General features: G+C 44.6%; 1 protein-coding gene across 1 annotated transcript in view; it reads left to right on the top strand.

Annotated features, from left to right (window-relative positions):
* thada (THADA armadillo repeat containing) overlaps window positions 1–18928 on the top strand; it is an 80237-nt gene that overhangs the window by 2475 nt on the left and 58834 nt on the right. The window contains exons 8-23 of the mRNA XM_071924782.2: window positions 467–660; window positions 1282–1376; window positions 1698–1921; window positions 2066–2790; window positions 3211–3356; window positions 3500–3655; window positions 3888–3995; window positions 4535–4658; window positions 4925–5070; window positions 5964–6195; window positions 6799–6934; window positions 7124–7260; window positions 7756–7905; window positions 8763–8923; window positions 15175–15284; window positions 18219–18351. Of these exons, the coding sequence (XP_071780883.2) occupies window positions 467–660; window positions 1282–1376; window positions 1698–1921; window positions 2066–2790; window positions 3211–3356; window positions 3500–3655; window positions 3888–3995; window positions 4535–4658; window positions 4925–5070; window positions 5964–6195; window positions 6799–6934; window positions 7124–7260; window positions 7756–7905; window positions 8763–8923; window positions 15175–15284; window positions 18219–18351 (2977 nt within the window). The remainder of the gene's footprint in view (window positions 1–466; window positions 661–1281; window positions 1377–1697; window positions 1922–2065; window positions 2791–3210; window positions 3357–3499; window positions 3656–3887; window positions 3996–4534; window positions 4659–4924; window positions 5071–5963; window positions 6196–6798; window positions 6935–7123; window positions 7261–7755; window positions 7906–8762; window positions 8924–15174; window positions 15285–18218; window positions 18352–18928) is intronic.

The raw sequence follows: 18928 nt of genomic DNA, 5'->3' as shown, positions 1-18928 counted from the left end.
ATGGCATTAAAATGTGTCTCCACTATACACATTGAAATTATATTTTTCTTTCTACGGCCAAAATACAGATTGCTGCGTGCATACAATCACGCAGCATATATACGTCCTTTAAAATTAGAAGTAAATGCCTCATCTCGATTTTTTCCGATCCACTTGCTACCTTTGTGTATGCTTCCTGACTGGATATGCACATGCAAGTTTGTTTCCGATTGCATAGCTACTGTTTGTGGATTGGAGATGCATTGCATTCACACTTTTTTGTTAATGTTACCAAATACATCTCAGATATTCAATACGCCTTCAGTGCTTTACACCTGGATTTGATGCGTTTTTGCTCTCTTTGACTACAGTCTGATCACCCAGGTCTCTTGTTGATGTCAGCAGGAAAGGTGGTCATTCTCAATAATGACCTTATGAGGCTTCTGGTTGATTGGTGTGTCTCTGTCGCCCCCTGCTGTTGTCCCAGTGGTCTAGTAGGCCGTCACGTTGCCCAGGCCCAGCTGATGCAGTCCTGTCTGGCTGCAGTGAAGACCTCCATGCTGGTGGTACAGAGATCCCAGGAGACCATCAGCACCGCCCTGCAGGCCGACCAGGAGCACTGCACCCTGCAGAGCACACTCAGTGGCCTCCTGGACTGCTACATACACATCCTCACTGACGGTAAGAAACACAGCTTAGAAAAGGTGAAAACACCATCTGTATGGGAAAAGTGCCAGCTGATGTGAAATGCGAACATTCATAATTTTGATACACAAATGTATTCGGACATTTCAAATGCAGTGTTTTGATGGCAAAGCTGCCTCCATCACACTGCAAAAACATCTGTCATTTAATCTAATATTAAGTTTTAAAATATTATCTTTCTTAGAACAAGAATAAAAATCTGCCAATGGGGTGAAATAATGCCATTTGTCTGCAATGCAAATCAACATGTTAAAGGAATTTTCTTGATTCAGGTGTAATTTTCTTGATATTAGTTTAGTGATCTGCCTTATTCAGCCTTGTTTCAAAATATGGACACTTGCTTCTAGAAAATTCCTGGAACAAGTGGAACAGCACTGGATTTATGATGAGGATATACAGTATCAAATTTGATATTGCAATTTCTCTGCCATCCACACACCCACACGTACAGTCAGATTTAAGAGGTGCCATTTAAGCTTTAAGCTTTAACCTTCAAGCTATGAGCCCCAAAAAATGTCCACTCCCATAGATACTACCCCCCAACATAATTTTCTCTCACTTCTTCTTTTTGTCTTCTTTTTCTCTCCCTGGTATCAGAGGAGTTCGTCCAGACAGTCCAGAGTACAGCAGGCATGGCGGTGGTCCTGTTGATTAGGACTGTCATGGGCTCTGGAGACGGAGTCGCCGCTGTGGTGAGTTCAAGATTAAAAATGGCATCTGGGTTTTTTTGACCATCTACATTTTGGGTATATTCACATATACTCCTATTAGCACCTCAAAATACTCATATTTAGCTGTCACATTGTCAGTCCTTGTATGAATAACTCAAGTGAGGAAACTATATTCTCTGAGACTGTTGATCTGCTCTTCAGGCTTATTTGGTTTGTGAATTTGATCTTGATTTGGCATTAAAAAATCTTTCAAATAAGATTTAATATTTCTTGCAGAAAGCTGTAGACACCCCATTTAAATGTACTTTATCACTGTTGTCTTTGTGTGTGTGTGTGTGTCAGGTGTGTGGTCTGCTGCGGGGCTCAGCGCAGGGTTTGGAGTCGGCCCCTCAGTGGCTGAAGAAGGGCTGTGAGGGTCTGTACGCTGGGGGTCGTCCGCGGGGCGTTTCTCTGTATCTGTGTCACGGGGCCCTGGCCATGCTGAGCTGGAAGGGCGCCCTGCCAGGCCCACAGTGGGAACAACTGCTGCTGCTGGTCCCACACACACTGCTGGAACTAGATACCAGGTAGGGCTGCATAATTGATCCCAATCAGTATTAACTTGCGATTCTTTCATCATAGAGAATGGTGTTTCAGATTGCCTGTTCTGGTGCTGTCCAGAGTTCCTGGCCTGCAAATTAAGCACTTTCTGTTCATCTGTCTGGCTGTAGTATAAAGGAGTCCAGTACAGCTATGGTTGTAGCTCGGGTGCTGACCCTGTGGAGTGGTGCTGCCCTGGACTGCCTGCAGGGGGAGACGCAGCCCTGCCCCCACAGCCTCCAGCAGTCCCTCTGTGGGGGCTCGGAGCTACAGCAGCACCTCCTGGAGCACATCTACTCCCACTGGGAGCACCCTCTGGACGGAGTCCGCCACCAGACCCGCTCCCTGTTCCGCAACCTCCTCCTCCTCCATCAGCACACCAACCCCTCCATCTCCGACCCCAGCAAGGACCCCTACATCGCAGAGCTCACCCAAAGCCTGCTGGGACTGGAGTGGCACATGAGGGGGAAGTACGGCTCCTTAGGCTGCCTAGTGGAGCTCCTCGGGGCGGGGTACCTGCTGGACATCCAGCCCCAGCTGCCCTCACGTCTCCTGGGCTTGATGGGTGACCAGACCCTGGCTCCTTATGCCAGTGACCTGCTGGAGAGGCTGTTTGTCAGCCACAAGGCCCAGCTGGCCGGCGAGGCCGATGCAGTGGGCAAGACAGCCACAGGCGACTGGATGGAGCATTGGCACCAGACGTGGGTGACCCCCCTGCTGCAGGTGTTGTGCCGTGCGAGGCTGGACCAGACCACCTACATCCTGGACTACTTCCTGCCCAAGCTGCTTCGCTGCAGCCCCTCCAGTCTGGCACACATGGTGCAGGCCCTGCAGGACACACCGCCCTGCAGCGCAGGTAAAGGTTACGTGATGTACACTTTGTCTTGACTAGCTGCAGTAGCTGCCATTGTCAGCAAACAGTACTTAGCTTGGTGCAATTTTCAAATGCTTAGCAGAAACTCCCACAACACAACCAATGTGCTCCTATTAGAGTAACAACTACTACCAACTTTTTAGCCCCTACTTTCTCCTTTTTCACTCTGGTAGTTGTTGTCGTAATCTGTCAGCTGCCTACGTAACATGAAACTCCTTATTTGTTGTGATTAGTTGACTCACAACAAAAGCTATGCTCTCTAAAAAGTCAAATGTCTCTCAACTTCAGAAAGCTCTGTTTTGCTGATAAAAACACTAGACATAGCACAGGCTTCTCTTCCGAAAAAAACGAAATAGTAGGAACACAACCTTAATGTGTTTATATGCTTGTTAGGTCCTCCAGGCAGCAGGGGCGCTGTGGGGGCTCTGATGACGTGCCTGCGGGCAGCCAGGGCCCAGGGGATCGCCCAGTCCTCAGAGGAGGGCCTATGGGGGGGACTGGTGCCCCTCTCCCTGCTCCGACAAGCACTGGTACACAAACATGATCAAGTGAGTACAGAGCGTGTGTGTACATGCGTGCATCCTTTGGTCTGTTCAATATTCTACAGTATGTGTAAATCTTTCTAAATTTTGTCTGGCATGTGTATTTAATTTCCTCTGTATTTGTGTGTCAATATCTCTTACTGCCCCAGGTGAGGATGGACGCTCTTGGCTTGGTGTGTGAGAGCCATCGCAGCACCGAGGTTCTGACCTCACAGGAAATGGACCTGATCCGCCACTTCCTGCCCTCTAATCTCAACAGCCAATCACCAGGCGTCAGACAGCAGACTGTCAGCCTGCTCAAGAAGGTCAGCAGGTCACCTCACATTGTGCCCATGGTTGTTGGAAGACGTTACATATGATATTCTCAATGCATTTGAAGAGTTTTGTTCCAAAATGAGAAGAAAGTGACACCTACTTTTAGAAAATGATTGTAAATATATGTAGCAGTGTGTTACTGGAAAAAAAAGTGTGCATGCAAAACCCTTCCCTAGATAAACAAAGCTTAAAATAATTTCCTCTAAATCCTCTCCCATGCAGTTGCTGTGTAGAGTGAAGGACAGTAGTCAGCTGCTGCAGAAGAGACTGAGCCAGGAGAGAGACCAGGAGCAGAGAGACAGAGACCAACACACACTAGAGGCGTACAAGGTATATCACACACACACACTCGCATACAAAATCAATGCAGGGGTTCACTAGAGCAGTGATTCTCAACCATTTTCATATCAAGGACCCTAATTTAGTACACATTGGGGCCATGGACCGCCATTTGATGAGATTTTGTCTCTCGAACCCAAATCTGAGAATATTTTTATTTTTAGATATGATTTTGTCCAGAATTCCATGACTATCTGTGTTGTAGGTAGAGAGATAACAGAGAAACTATGACCAAAATAGTCTTTCTTCTACATACTCTAATTGTGTTAACATCTAGTGAATTAAATAATGGTGAAGTTTAACAGTTGATCAATTTGCTGGGGACCCCCTGGGACCCCTCAAGGACCCCTGGTGGTTCCCGGACCCCACGTTGAGAACCACTGCACTAGAGGATGATCAGCAGGAGTAAAGTTTTCTCCTTGATTTTTTTTTTTTTTCCAATAGAGCCTTTTGCAAAAGTCTTCAAAAATTAAGGCTAATTGTGTGTGTGTGTGTGTGTGTGTGTGTGTGTGTGTGTGTGTGTGTTCCAGGAGTTCCTCCGCTGGCTGTGTGGGAGGCTGCTGGAGGTTTTGCTTCCTGGAGCTTCCTTCTCCACCTGCCTGATGTCCCTCCACCTACTGGGTCTACTGGGCCAGTTCTTCACCTTCAGCACTGGTACAGCTACTGCTCATTGGTAGCCCCAAAAAAAGATTTACAGACATTTCTTTATTACTTAACCAGGATACTTTTTTGCTGAAAATTTGTGGCAAATGTGGTTCTGTTTCTTTTTGGGTTGTTAAAGAATACTCCCACCATTTAATAACATAATAAATATGAAGGCACATATTTTAGTCCACTGATCCTCCAGCTGCCTCAACTTTTCCTCTACCTGTTGTCGCGCCGTTGTCCTTTCTTTATCTCTATCTCTCTCTTTTCCTCAGGGCCTGATGTTTTTGCCCTGGGTGAGGTCGTGACCTCTGCGCATGCTCAGAATGTCCTCTACTGTGTTGCCAGCAACTTCCTGGAAGTCAAGCAGCTGGCCTCAACGTTGCTGCGGCAGCTCCCTCCATCGGCCGTGGGACTACAGGTTAGTCTGAGGACCAAGCCTAGTCGTCATCTACTATAGCCTTCTCTTTGGAGTGAGAACATGATCGGACCCAACTAATGACTGTGCTTCCTGCAGTTCAGTTGGATCATGGACGGATCATGTTCTCACTCCAAACAAAGTACCCCCCGATTGGTTTTGGAAATGCACTGAGAAACTACCTCAACAAGGTCTTGGTCTCATTAGGTTTGACAGTTTTGGCCCACTCCCAAGACTCCTGTGTTTATCTTTTAATGCCCAAATGAACTGAGCTAAATAAATCACTGCTCTAAACAAACTAGGTGCCTGAATGCCCTTAGTGTCATACAGTTTAAGAGCCGTAATATTAAAGTGAAGAGCCTTTAGAAAATAGAAGTAGGTGCATGCTGTAACTAGGGATCATTAATGCAAGACACTATATCATCAAGTTATGTAGCAATATGCTAAGAGTCCTATTCCAAATGCTAGCTATTAATTTTGGGAAAAAACCTTCATCTATTATCTCTAAAACACAGAGGAGTCATTCATTCATTCATTCATTCATTCATTCATTCATTCATTCATTTCATGAGACCAAGTGTCATTCTTTTTAGATGATTGATTTGGCTTATTTTGGAACAAAACTCATCATAGCTCTACTACAATTTGGCCAAATGTTGCAACATGAACATTTTTTGGATTGAAAAAATGTGGTGTTGGCAATGCTCTTATAAATCCACATACCTCAGTCTAGGGTATACCTCCCAGCCCTAGTTAATAGTAGTAATTTTAAAGTGGGGAGCCTACATTTAGGTAAATATAAGTAGCTGGATTCCACATGTGGGTGAGACACCATCATCAACTTATGTAGTAATAAGTAGCTGACCTCGCCTTGGTTTCTGCCATGTTTATGTTAGGAGCCGGAGAGGATGCGGCGTGTCCTCCGGGCCGCTCTGGACCTCAGCACCAGCACCAAACCCTTCGACAGCGTCACAGCAGCCCACCTCCTCAACCTGCTGCTCCACCAGCCAGACCTGCCCCAGGCTCTGCTGCACTGTGCCCAGGAGCAGGGCCTCGCGTGCCAGCCTCCCTCTCCACCACAGCCCCAGGCTTCTGAGGCCCTCACCCTGGAGCTCAACACTCTGGCTGGTAAGATCCAGACGCAAAGTTTGTATGAAGGCAGTTAAATCTGGATCCTTACCAAAGACCATATGCAGCGGCTAACTTGATACATTTAGTTTGCACCAGAACAATCAGTAAGAAAAGATGAAACTTTAATAAACGTTAAAATATGTGTTTAAAATATATATGAATGACAGCATGTATGTAGGATGTGCTAAATAACAACAGTAGAACATACAAGGAAAAATTAATGAAAAATCTGTGCAAAATAGAAATATTAAAAAAACATGAAATGTATATAGTATAGAAGTAAGTGGAAAAAGTCTAAAAATACCACAATATACTGTATAAAGTATATAACAAATGTGGATATACATTATATATACGGGATGTGTAGTACATTTTGCTATAATGCAGACGTGATTAGATATCTTACAGAATATACTGTACATGTCTGATGTCTAGGAATGACAAATATATTAAAAGAAGTGTGATGAATGTATGTATCACGGCTGTATTTGTGTTGTATGTTTAAAGGATGGAGTTTCAGGGCATATTATGTATGTATTATATGATTTGACATTATATATTGTATTACACGTTCAGGTGAATTTGTTTTTCTGTCTCCAGTGGTTCAGTTCTTGCTGCAGTGTTTGCAGTCAGAGGTGTTGAGGGCCGAGTCGTCTCTGCTGCAGGCGGCTGCTTCCTATCCTCTCTATGGCAGAGCCCACTGCATCACTGCTGTCCTGCAGCATCTCAACACTGGGTGAGGACGGGACTCACAACAACACGCGCATACACATCTTTACATGGGAGTGGGTACCTTGATTAAAAGCACTTCTGTGGTTGTTGGTTGGTTGATTGTTGATTTTAACCATGACCTTACAGTCACATGCTCACTTGTCTTACCATTTGGTGCTTTGGCGTGTGTGTGTGTGTATGTGTGCGTGTGCAGGAGTCTGAGCGAGACCGAGCGGTGGAGGTGTCTGGTGTCGGAGCTGATCGCTGTGTGCTACAGGATGTCTGATGTGGTTTCCCCTGTAGTCCAGAGCTCCTCCCCAGAGGGACTCATCCCCATGGACACTGACTCAGGTAATCCGCCTTGTTTTGACACTGGACTCAGTCTACGCTGCACATGCTCATCGCGTGAGTGTGTGTCTGTGTGTATGTTCAACTTCAGGAAAACGGTAATCCCCCATTAGAGGTGAATGGGAGTTGTGTGCCAAGAAATCCTGAAAAAAAAACAACTGGCCCAATGTTTTTTTGGGGAATTCAGGGGATTTTACAAATGAGTCACCTCACAGGAATATAACAGCATGTATGTATCTTATTTCACACATCCATTGCATCAGATGGTGTTCTTTTGCCCAACTGAAGTAGAAACCAGACTGTTTACAACAGAAGAACTTTAACAAACCGAGAAGGAAGAAGATTTTTAGGTCATGGAAGCGCTCCAACTTCATGGAATCTAACATCATGGCTGCGGAGGGAACCTTGGAAAAATGACTGGTATTAGTTTTTGTGTTTCCTTGGTCATGTGTTACTCTGTAATTCTGTGTGTGTTTGTATGTGTGTGTGTTTTCACAGAAACGTCAGCAGGTCTCCAGAGGATCCTCCAGGAGATCCAGCCCCGGGACAGCAATGACTTCTTCACCAGCGCCAGAGAGCTGGACGCACACCATGGAGACGATGACACACACACCCAGACCACACACACACCAACGCCGGACAACTCAGGTGAGACAGAGATAGTTTTTCTACACTGACTTCGCTCAACTATGCATCATTTACATCTGTTCTTCGTGATAGAAGTGGATTTAATAGGTCAAACCAATAAGGGATCATAGCTTTAACGTGGATTCACCTGGTTAGTCTGTGTTATGGAAAGAGTGGGTGTTAAAATATCTTGGTCACCCAGTGGTGTGTTTATGTGTGCAGTACTCATGATATCCTTATGGGGGCAGTGTTTGACCTCATCTCCCTTTTTTGGGGGGGTTGCACTTACACATTGCACATTAAACGTGTCACTTCTTCTAATTTAAAAACAAACTTTACCGCTGCCCTCAACTTACTACACTGTGATACATAGATGGCTGGGAAGATGAAATGGCTTTGTGTAGTTGTGTGTGTGTGTGTGCGCATGTGTATATACTGTATGTGACCCATCATGGAAAAACAGGCACATTGTGGAGTTTTTGTTTCTCGTTGATTACTGATCAGAGCTTTAAAATGGTATATTACATAATAGCACAGAAGTCAGTTATTTTGTTTGAATCTTTTAACTATTGAACCAAGAGCGGTTTGATCAAACTTTTTCTGATGTAAAATGGGTCTTCTGCAAAGTTGGATCATCCTGAGTTCATAGCTTTTGTTCACATGTACTGTATATGTGTGTTTATGTACATGTTTTTGCATTTGTGTCTGTGAAGTCAAATTCATGAAGTGTTTTTAACAGAACAGGTTTGTCTCAAAGTGCTTTACAGAGCAACAAAGGGCACAACTGCAGATTAAAGAGGCGAGGGAACAAACTTGAGTGTGTGTGTGTGTCATTGTGTGTCATTATGTGTGTGTGTGTGCGTGTGTGTTGGTTCCAGGCGGCGAGGGCTACAGGGTGACGGCCCAGATGGTGCTGGTATGTTGCTGGCGGAGCATGAAGGAAGTGGCCATGCTGCTTGGACAGCTGTGTCAGAGCCTGCCTCTTCACTACACCAACGGCAGCACACGCACACACACCGGGCTCATCACCGAGGAACAGGTGAGAGCGAGGAGGACGCGTGCACACACACACACCTCACTCAGACTCACCCACCTCTGCTGCCTCGTCCCCATTAGAATGTATGCATAAATATGTTATTATCCTGGGTTTCAATGGAGAGTTTTCGTGTCACATGATGGTCTAAATGTTGTTTCAGTGGCTTTTCCACCCGGACAATGCCAACAACAAAATTCTGGGGGAAACGCTGAATACTAGTATGTTTTTTTGGAATAATTTGACATGAAAATGGCCAAATTGAAAGATATTGAATATCTACACTTGGCTTCATTCCAAAAATATCAGTATAGGTCTTCAAAACCCATGTGAGTCGAACCCTAGAAACAAGGCATAGCACTCATGTTTACATTTGCATGTTACATTTTTAGTGACTTGCAATGAGCGCAAGGGCAGAATAAGCTTCAGTTCCTTGATCATCAAAAATCACAAGCAACCAATAATAAGAGCAAAAGAGAGAGATAGAAGGCATTTTTGTTTTCATATATGCAGCAAGTACATTCACACCCTCACCATCCCTGCTCAGCTGTAGATAGCTGTTTACATCCACACCCTCACACACACACCAGAGGCCCAGCATGCCTCTCGTCTTTTTTTTTTTCTTTCACAGTATGTGTGTGTGTGTGTGCGTACGTACTGTAGCGGAGAATGATGTGAATGTGTGTGTGTGTGTGTGTGACACCACGCTGGGAGGCTCTTCAATTAGCATCCGCCCTCGTTAGCGCCGCGCTTTCATTTGAGGCCCGACCCTGCTGGTTTAACGGCCGCGACGCCCCTCCCTTTCCACTGCATTCTTTCCAAATCACTTCCACCACCAGCAGGAAAACACTGAGCGCTGCAAACAACACACACACACACACACACACACACACGCAGACTGACACACAGACAGACACACACACTCACACAGGAATAGTTGTCTGAGTGGTTCAGCATGTTACCATCCATAATAACAAGGGTACCAGACATAGGCTGTGTTTGACTGTGTAGGGGGTAAAGGGTGTGTGTGCATGTGTGTGTTTGTGTTTGCCTGTCGACCATATATTTACACCCCTGAGAGAGGAAGTGTTTGCAGAGAAAGTAGGAAGTATCATACTATGCGCTGTGTGTGTGTGTGTGTGTGTGTGTGTGTGTGTGTGTGTGTGTGTGTGTGTGTGTGTGTGTGTCTGATGTAGGGCATTTGTTGTCAGCATCCTGGTGCTTATACTGGCAACATGTTGAGGTATTCCTTTGTGCAATAGATGAACACCAGCCAATTTCCTACAACTAACTCATCGCCAGTGCTACCAATCTCTCTTTATGCCTGGTCGCATCACAAAGTTATTAATTCTTACTATTTTACGTTCTTTTGACAGCAGAGATGGCAAATATGTAAAAGTTGACATGGTTAACATTGTGATGGGCTAAAGGCAAATAGATGTGTAGATTTGGTTCTAGATGATGAGACATTTGCAAGCCTTGGTATATCCAAGATAACATTGCCAAGTTTCTTATTCTGCCCACTTATAGTTTCAGAACTTTCATTAGATGTTCAATCAGAAAGCCTTGTTTCTTAATTTTGGTTTTTAAATGGGTTTTAAATTCAATTCCAAGTAGCATTTAAAAGATCTTAGAAAGTGTTAAATATGGCTTTCTGAAACCTGCAGATACTCTGTGACATAGTGGAAGAGCCAAATCATGCAAACAGCCAAATCATATTTCCAAATAATTCTCAGCATTTGTTTGAACCTCTTTGGAGTGCCAGATGGGTGGTGCTTGCGTAATCACGACAGTTCAGATGGTGGCAATTAAGTTGTTGGTCGTTGAAAAGTACACTAAAATCACTTTCAGATACTCTCCTGTGATCGTCTCATTTCTGGCAGTTATGTGGCAGCTCCACCCACCTGGCACCGAACAAACCTTAAAAAGTATTTGGAAATACTATTTGACCAGGTTCTGCATAGAATCGGGAAATATTGTTATAGGGCAAACCTCAATTCTACACATTATTATAGGTTGTAAAAGGTTTTTTGAATTTCATGCTGCATTAAATTATTGCAACCGTTATTCAGTATTCCCTTCAAACCACATGGGCACAGTGGTATATGCGGCTCCCTCTTGTAAAGTGAGTCAGAATATAAGATGGTATGAAACTGCCAGGGTCCTTTCAGAAATGAAATAATGATGTCACCGCCACAGTGTTATGATTGATGATGATTTCGTTAATACCGCGCTGACCGCTGCGGTTAATACGGCGATGGGTCTCGTTACATAACCGATGAGCTAACAAACTCGTACTGATGACCACGAGGACAAGGGGAAAATCTGAACTCCTGTCCTCTCTCTCTCTATTTTTCCTGCATCCCTTTTTCTTTTTCATTCGCTTGTCATCACTTCCATGCATTCCCAGTGTGTGTGCGTGTGCGGTAGCGTTAACAGTCCGTGGGGTGATTCCAATACTTGGAGTGTTTGGAAAGTTGGGTCTGGTTTGGTCTGTGTGGACGAAGTCACTCTGCCCTACCACAGCGATGACATGTATGGGCAGACGTGTGTGTGTGTGTGTGTGTGTGTGTGTGTGTGTGTGACCAAGACACATCTCTTTCCAAAGCTTGTGTGAGCTGTCCACCTCCCGCTGTCCCTCGCCAGCATCCTGTGTTGCATCCCCGTTGGCCCGGCAACGGCACAGATGTTTCCGTCACCGGGTGGCGCCATGGTAACAGTAGCAGTTGTTGACATGCAGCGATGGTGTTTGATTTTTTTTTCTAATTGATGACCCAGAGTTAAGGAGGGGAGACAGAAGGACTAGGAAATCAATCGCCTAGACTGTAATGGAGAGAGAAGGATGGGGTAGCACTCTGACATCTTGAGAGCGGACTACTAAGGTGTGTGTGCGTGTGTGTGTGTGTGTGTGTGTGTGTGTGACAAAGACCACCAAAGCAGATCCTCCGATCCAATCGTCCAGAGTTTGACAACTCTGCTGTTTATTTAGCCTGACTTGGCCTGGATCAGTTGGAGCCCTAGTTACACACAGAGGACAGACCATTTATTTGGCCTCTCTGCGGCTAAGGGAGAAACACACACACACTGATAGAATGATGTATCACTATTAACCCAATATGAAAACAATATGTCCAATATGACTTCAATTGTAAAAATCCATTTGTCCGCTTCCTATGACTACCTCGAGTTTGTCAAGTAAAAACACATGGATGAAAAAATACTCAACATGACAGCAGTGGAACATGCCGGAACAAGGAAAATAAATGGAAAATATGAGAATATATGCAGTATGAAAGTAAATGCAGATGTGGAGATAGATGCTATAGTATTATTTTGTAGCATTAGTAGCATAAATTGTTCATATGTTCTTCAGCTCACCTATGGCAGTCCTCATATCAGCCATTCCCTCTCTCTGTCATTGGTAGTTAAGATGGATAATTAACAGTCTGTCTCGAGGGCTAGACAGTTGAGCCACAGGAGGTCTAAGTATAGGTCATGGTTTTCTGGAAGTTTCCAGACCTGGTGGGGTCTCCATGCTAAACATTGGTTTAAAAGATGAGCTACCGTGCTGTACATCAGGCCTAGACTTCCTCCATTGTCCTCAAGGCTGCACATAATGTTTAGACATGGATCCTTACATCCAAGAAAGGGCAAAACCCCTGTATCATTTGTTAAAATAGCCGGTGTCTGGCTTGTATCCCTATATGGACTTTCCCTAGTTCCTGGGACTGCTTCATGCTGGATTTAGTCAACTCTCAATTTAGTTAAAATTCATAGACTTGAATAGAATTACAAGTAACTGGAATTACAGCTAATGTAAGATATGCCATTTGGTCGACAGTTTTACCTGAAGCTCCTCTGAGTTCCACAGTATTGAGCTAGAGGAGAAGAGAAGAAATTATGATAGAATAATAACAATGGCAACTATTATTTGTACAGCCCTTAGTAATAGAAGATTGTAAAATATAATGACTTTGCACCTTTTATGGGTTTGTGGCTCTCTATAGCCCTCTCTCAGCCAGAATTGCATAATTCCCCCTTGGGATGGCAGCCATTAGATTGAACAGCAACAACAAGGAGCGTTATCAGCCTGCACTCTAGCCCGCGGCCGTCGGCTATTTGGGTCACCGTCACGGCTCAGAGCCATACATGTAATTAGAGTTGGGAAACTTCTCTCTCCGCACATGGACGTTTTTCTGGGAAACGGGCGCGTTTGCAAACAGGAAGTTGACGTCTAAATAAAGTCCTCCCCTCCCCTCCTCCCCCCCGCCGCCCCGTGCAGGAAGCCCGTGCGCTCCTTTAAACGGCTACACAAACGGGAACCTTCGGGAGGGGAGGCTTTAAATAGGCGAAGCCGCGGGCCCGGCGCGGCCCAGCTCAGCACCGCAGCGGTCTGGGCCCCGGCGGCCGCGGCCCTCTAACAGTGACTGCCGCTGCCATTTTTACCCCGGTGAGGTCAGGCCTGTCCTGGGAGTCCGCTCTGGCCACCGATGTGATAAGTCACTGGGCTTGGTACCGCTGTGGTCACCCCGGCCCATACTTTGCCGTTTTAGTTAGTCCACTTTCAGTCCGCAGGGTCAGTCGAGTTGATGGACCAGTCATGTGGCCGGCAAAAGGGCTGCTTAGGCATATTTATTTCATTCATTTTCATACTTTAATTATTTTATATTTGTTATATTTTTGTGTTTTTTTTTCTTTGTCTCAGCATGTTCTACTGCTTACATGCTGTCATTCATACATTTTTCATACATTTCATTCATATTCCAACCCCCCATTTGCTCTTTTCTTACTTATTTCTACTTTTCGTTGCTCTATCCCATCACTATTTCCTACTCCAACGACCCAGTTTCCCCACAAGCTTCCTTAATATTTCATCTTATGCACTGTATCAGACTGTAAACCTGCAGTAAAGAGAGAAAAGGGCTTTTCTTAACGGCTCCCAGTAGTATCAGGGATCGTGGGTAAATGTTAGCATGGATGGCGTAATACTGGTTCATCTGCGGGCCTGCGTCTGTGTTAGTTTAGATGTTGTGTCTAATCCCACATCCCCCGAGGGGCCTTTTGGGTGTTTTTTTTGTTTTTTTTCTCACACAGTGTGTTTTGCGCCGGGGCCTTGCCACCCCTCCCTGTGCCCTCCATGCCACCCCTGACTAAGCCGGGGCCCGGCCTGCTCTGCGGCGGTGGTGATGCCACAGCCGTAATGACAGGGCACTGGAGCTCTGCGTCCGCCTCGCCCTGCCGCCTCACCTGCAACACACTCACCCGTTTACACACTGCCACAGACACAGCACTCGGTTGTGTGTGTGTGTGTGTGTGTATGTATGTATAGTTAGAATAATGTTACTAACACTATTACTAACTGGATGGTTTTACCGACAGTGGTCATTATGCGGATGTCTCAGCGTCCTTATTTGAACACACTTGTCACGCTACTGACATGCCGCTCTCACGCTTGACATGCTCGATGCCCACTGGCTGAAAGTCAGTGGTGTCTCTCAAACAAGCGTCTAGCCAATTTTAGAGCTTCACTTTGCCTTCCAAATGTAGAAAATGTTATGCAGTGGGAGCAGTTAATGGAGTTGATAAGTGGTTAACCTGTTTTTAGACCCTGTGCTGCTGTGCTTTCAGTTGTTTATGTGTTGGACCAATCTCTGTCCAACTCTGTCATTTGTTTATCCATCCATCACGTGATATCTCAGATACTGCTGATTTTTGCATCTCACCACTGTGTTCCAGCATTAGATTTGCCCAGAGTGGGACTACATCATTTGTGGGAGCGACATGTTTACTGTTGCCTTGTTTGTTCTGGAGGAGCACCTCTATAAGAGCTGGGATCTGTGTGTTTGTTGGTTGGTTGACTTGTTTGTTTGTGTGCAATGCTTTATGCAATGCATAGTGCTTAAGGGACCTGCGGTATGCACTCCTTAGGCCATGCAGAGCCCTAAGGCTTGGTTCATGCCTTCTTTGTGGCTAGACGCGTGGGAATCTGTCTACCTTGGCATTAATGCTTCTCGTACTTCCATGCGCCTGAAAACTCCTACTTTTGTGGCGCTGTAGGAAAATTCAGCTCTCCACATGATGATGTTTTTTTAACTGTAGTCAACGCATGGATTAAATGTTGCTGATTGCTCTCTCTCTCTCTCTCTCTCTCTCTCTCTCTCTCTCTCTCTCTCTCTCTCTCTCTCTCTCTCTCTCTCTCTCTCTCTCTCTCTCTCTCTCTCTCTCTCTCTCTCTCTCTCTCTCTCTCTCTCTCTCAGGTGGAAGGAGTTGGCCTGTACTTCCGTCAGCAGCTCCTGCAGTCTCGTCATCGTGGCGCCTTCGAACTGGCTTACGTGGGCTTCGTGCGCCTCACCGACATGTTGTGCAGGTGTGTGTCTTTCTTCACATAGACAGCAAAGGGCTGAAAAGTAACATGGCTCAAAGGCTGTAGCCCTAAAAGACATTAGCTTCTTAGGTCTTATACATGACGGTGAGTGTTATTACGCCTTGTAATAAGGAAGATCTCTCAATATCACTCCTCAAATATAATATAATTGCAGCAAGATTGATAAATAGAATATGTAATCACAGTCTGGAGCCATTTGGAGGGCCAACAGGCACTTTTGGACAGGGCCAAATTTGACCTGCAGGCCCTGTAACAACTGATAAAATGTCAGACAGTGTGTGAACTTGCCAGAAGGTAATAAAATGTCCCTCTAAATGGGTTAAAAAAGAAATATAACTTCTTTTAATTATTAGAATATCCACCTAAATATGAGTCGCATTATCTGGCAATTTATTGCATTAACAAGCTTTATTATATTTTCATTTAGAGGGACATGTTACTACAATTTGAGAAGTTACTAAATTATCCAACAGTTTGCACAAATTTCCATTGCTGCAGGCCCTACTTTTGGGCTAGTCAAATCAAAGGCCCTTGAAGTGTTTTGGTACGTGTTCATCATTTGAACTGCTAAATAAGTAAAAAAAAACAAACAAACATATTTTCTGTCACTCATCATATTGGAGAGAAAACCATCAAAACATTTTCAGTCACTGATGGTCACAGTGTTTCTACAAGAACATCGCGGATGTCTCCAACTGTGATGGCTGTCTCCAATTTTGCATTTCAAAGTGACTCACGCGCTGTCATTGCACATGGAACAGTACTAGACTCATGGGGCCTCACTGGCGACCCGGCGCTGCCAGAGACAACATTAAACCTGGCTGAAGGCTAGAGCTCCATACTACTACACACTCCCCATCACCGCCGCCCTGCTTGGAAATAATCCCCCTAATATCCTCCTGACATGGAAAAAAAAACCCGGCAGAATCGTTTTAATTCTGAGCGACACGAAAGACTTTGTTACTTTCTGACTGTTTTTCTCAATGGAGGGTTGTGGAAGACGCCTCTTGGCCCTGCGGCAGGTGACGAACCGCAAACCGTCGCAGCGCCGTCGACTTTGAACCACCCAGCGCCGAGGAGTTAAAACAAAAACTCGATTGTTTTGCTCGTGTACAAAACCAGCCTCTCGGTGGATGCCTAGTGCGTTGTGTAATGAGGGCGACATTCTAGTGGTTGCGTGTAGGCGTACTGGGAGTGTGTGTGTGTTCTGTTCTGGGCCTCTTGCGAGTGTGTGTGTGTTGAGGGGGTGTGCTGGGCTGGAAAGAGCAGTGTGTGGATGGTATGCAGGCCGTGTGCTGGGTTATGGGGTGTTGATTGCGGGGTGCTTAACCGCGGCCTTTTGATGCCCTGCGTCGGTTTCTGGCCTTGGTGTGTTCCACTGTGTTTGCGCTCTCTCTCTGTCTCTCTTTGTCTCTCTCCCTCTCTCTCCCTCTCTCTCTCTCTGTTTCCTTCACCTTTTCCCTCTCTCTCTCTGTATGAGTTTGTGTGTGTGCCTGTGTCAGTATTTATATGACTGAGTACTGAACGTCCCTGTTTGAGCGTGTACATGCGTGTTTGTAATTGTTTGTAGCATGTGTCTAGCTGCATGTGTGTGTGCCTTGCGTGGGGTGTGTGTTGCACCGCGCCCTTGGTAGTCCTCCACGTTGGATTGTTTTAATTCGGCCTCCTTGCTTCACTGGCCCTTGTTAAACAGCAGCTCCTTGCAGGACAGGGCAGAACGCACTGTTCCCCTTGTGTGTGTGTGTGTGTGTGTGTGTGTGTGTGTGGGCGCCAGACCTGGGTCAAGTCATATTCTTAGCATTTGTTTTAAAATGCTTGAAGTACCACATGACACATAGGACAATGCAAATGAGTGTCAGAAAATTTAGACTACGGATTCCCAAACCTTTTAATATGAAGGGCCCCAAGTAGTTACAAATAAGGCATGGCACAGAATTATACATTACATTATACATTATAACTGTCTGTACTTTAGGTGGGGTGATAACAACAGTGGGGAGAGTGATGCCATGATACAAACAGTCATTTTAGAAAATAAAATTTGGGAACCACTGGTTTAGTTTTTTTTGTAATTGACAACTTATCTGTTGCTATCTGAATTTTCTCTGTATGGTAAACCCCACCCATCTGGTACTACTTATACTACGTACTACTACTTATTCATTATTTGCAGCTACTATATGAACCAGGTTTGACGTGTACCTGGACTGTATTGAGGTGGGATAAACAAGGGATTACATTCCTTATGAGAACAACATATTGACTGCAAATGACCAGACTGCATTATGGCTTCCCACTTTGGTCACTTTGGTACAAGTGACTTTTTGAAGATGAGATGAAGCTTAAATCATTCCCATGGAAAACTGGGCTTATTGCTGCAGCAAGGACACTGCAAGAAAAACAGGCTAGGAATCCGAAAATAGCAAACTGGGGTTATTTAACATGACACAACTGATAATTCTAATGTGTCACGAGATTAAGTAGAAGGGTTAGTGTAATTGAAAGGTCTGAAAAAATATGAATTACACAATGTAATGTGTTCAAAATAAGTAGAACATACTGAGATAAAGAATAAAATGAATGGAAAATTTGGATATGAAAATGTACCAAAAGAAAAAAATAGATGGTATGTAATAGGTATTTATGTGTGTGTAACAGAATGAATCAATATATAAAATCATTTCATAGTGATTCATCTGATTTAAGATTTTTTTTGTCTACTCTGATGTATGGGCCTTTGATACAAAGACTGACAGTGGGAGCCCTAGTCATGAGTTTCACATCTATTTTGAACTATAAAATGTGTCTTCACACGATTTTACGATTTTTAGAATGTACCTCACTCAAAGAGGCAAACACTGAGGAACTGAAACCCTGTGTTTTATGACTTCTGACGTGTGTGTGTGTGTGTTTTAGGAGTGGAAGCCAGGCCCTGCAGCAGCTTCCGGCCCGCTGGCTGTCTGAGGTGCTGGAGGAGGTCAAGTCCAGTGACCCATCGTCCAAACTTTGTGCCACGCGACGCAGCGCTGGAATACCCTTCTACATCCAGGTGTGTGTGCTTACACTTGCATCACAGATGAAAATTGGCCTGACGAGCATCAACACTCAGTAACCCTTTACTTGAAGCAGTGCTCATAAGGCATTATAAGCCATTATAAGAACATTATGAGAGCACGATCTTACATCCAATATGCAAAAAAATTAGTCGTTGAACTTAATTCTATTTTATGAAATTATATTACTGTAAATTGAATATCATTTTCTGATGTTTTTGTATATTGTATGAAAAGTTTATCAGTGCATCTAATGGACTTACAATCTGCTTGAAATGTATTACAATACTCTTTAACTAAAGTGTTACCCAAAAGTCTTTTCATTCTTTCTGCAGTAACAGGTAAGGCCATAAGCCATGCTAAACCTGTGTAACAGTTCAATCTTAAAGCTGCACTCGGCAACTTTGCATATTGGTGATCAACTGTTTGAATTTGGAGGAGTTCAGAATCCAGAAATCATGTAACGTGACGTCGGTAAACTGTGCACTCCTGGGATTTCTTCTTGTTAGTGTGTGTTAGGGTGGAGGCGGTGAAGAGGTTCTGCCGTTGTTGGTGAGTCCAACTTTCTCTGGA

The sequence above is a fragment of the Centroberyx gerrardi genome, chromosome 15 (genome assembly GCF_048128805.1).
Source record: "Centroberyx gerrardi isolate f3 chromosome 15, fCenGer3.hap1.cur.20231027, whole genome shotgun sequence".
NCBI lineage: Eukaryota > Metazoa > Chordata > Actinopteri > Beryciformes > Berycidae > Centroberyx > Centroberyx gerrardi.
Note: the sequence above shows the minus strand (reverse complement) of the source record. Positions and strands in the feature narration are given on the sequence as shown.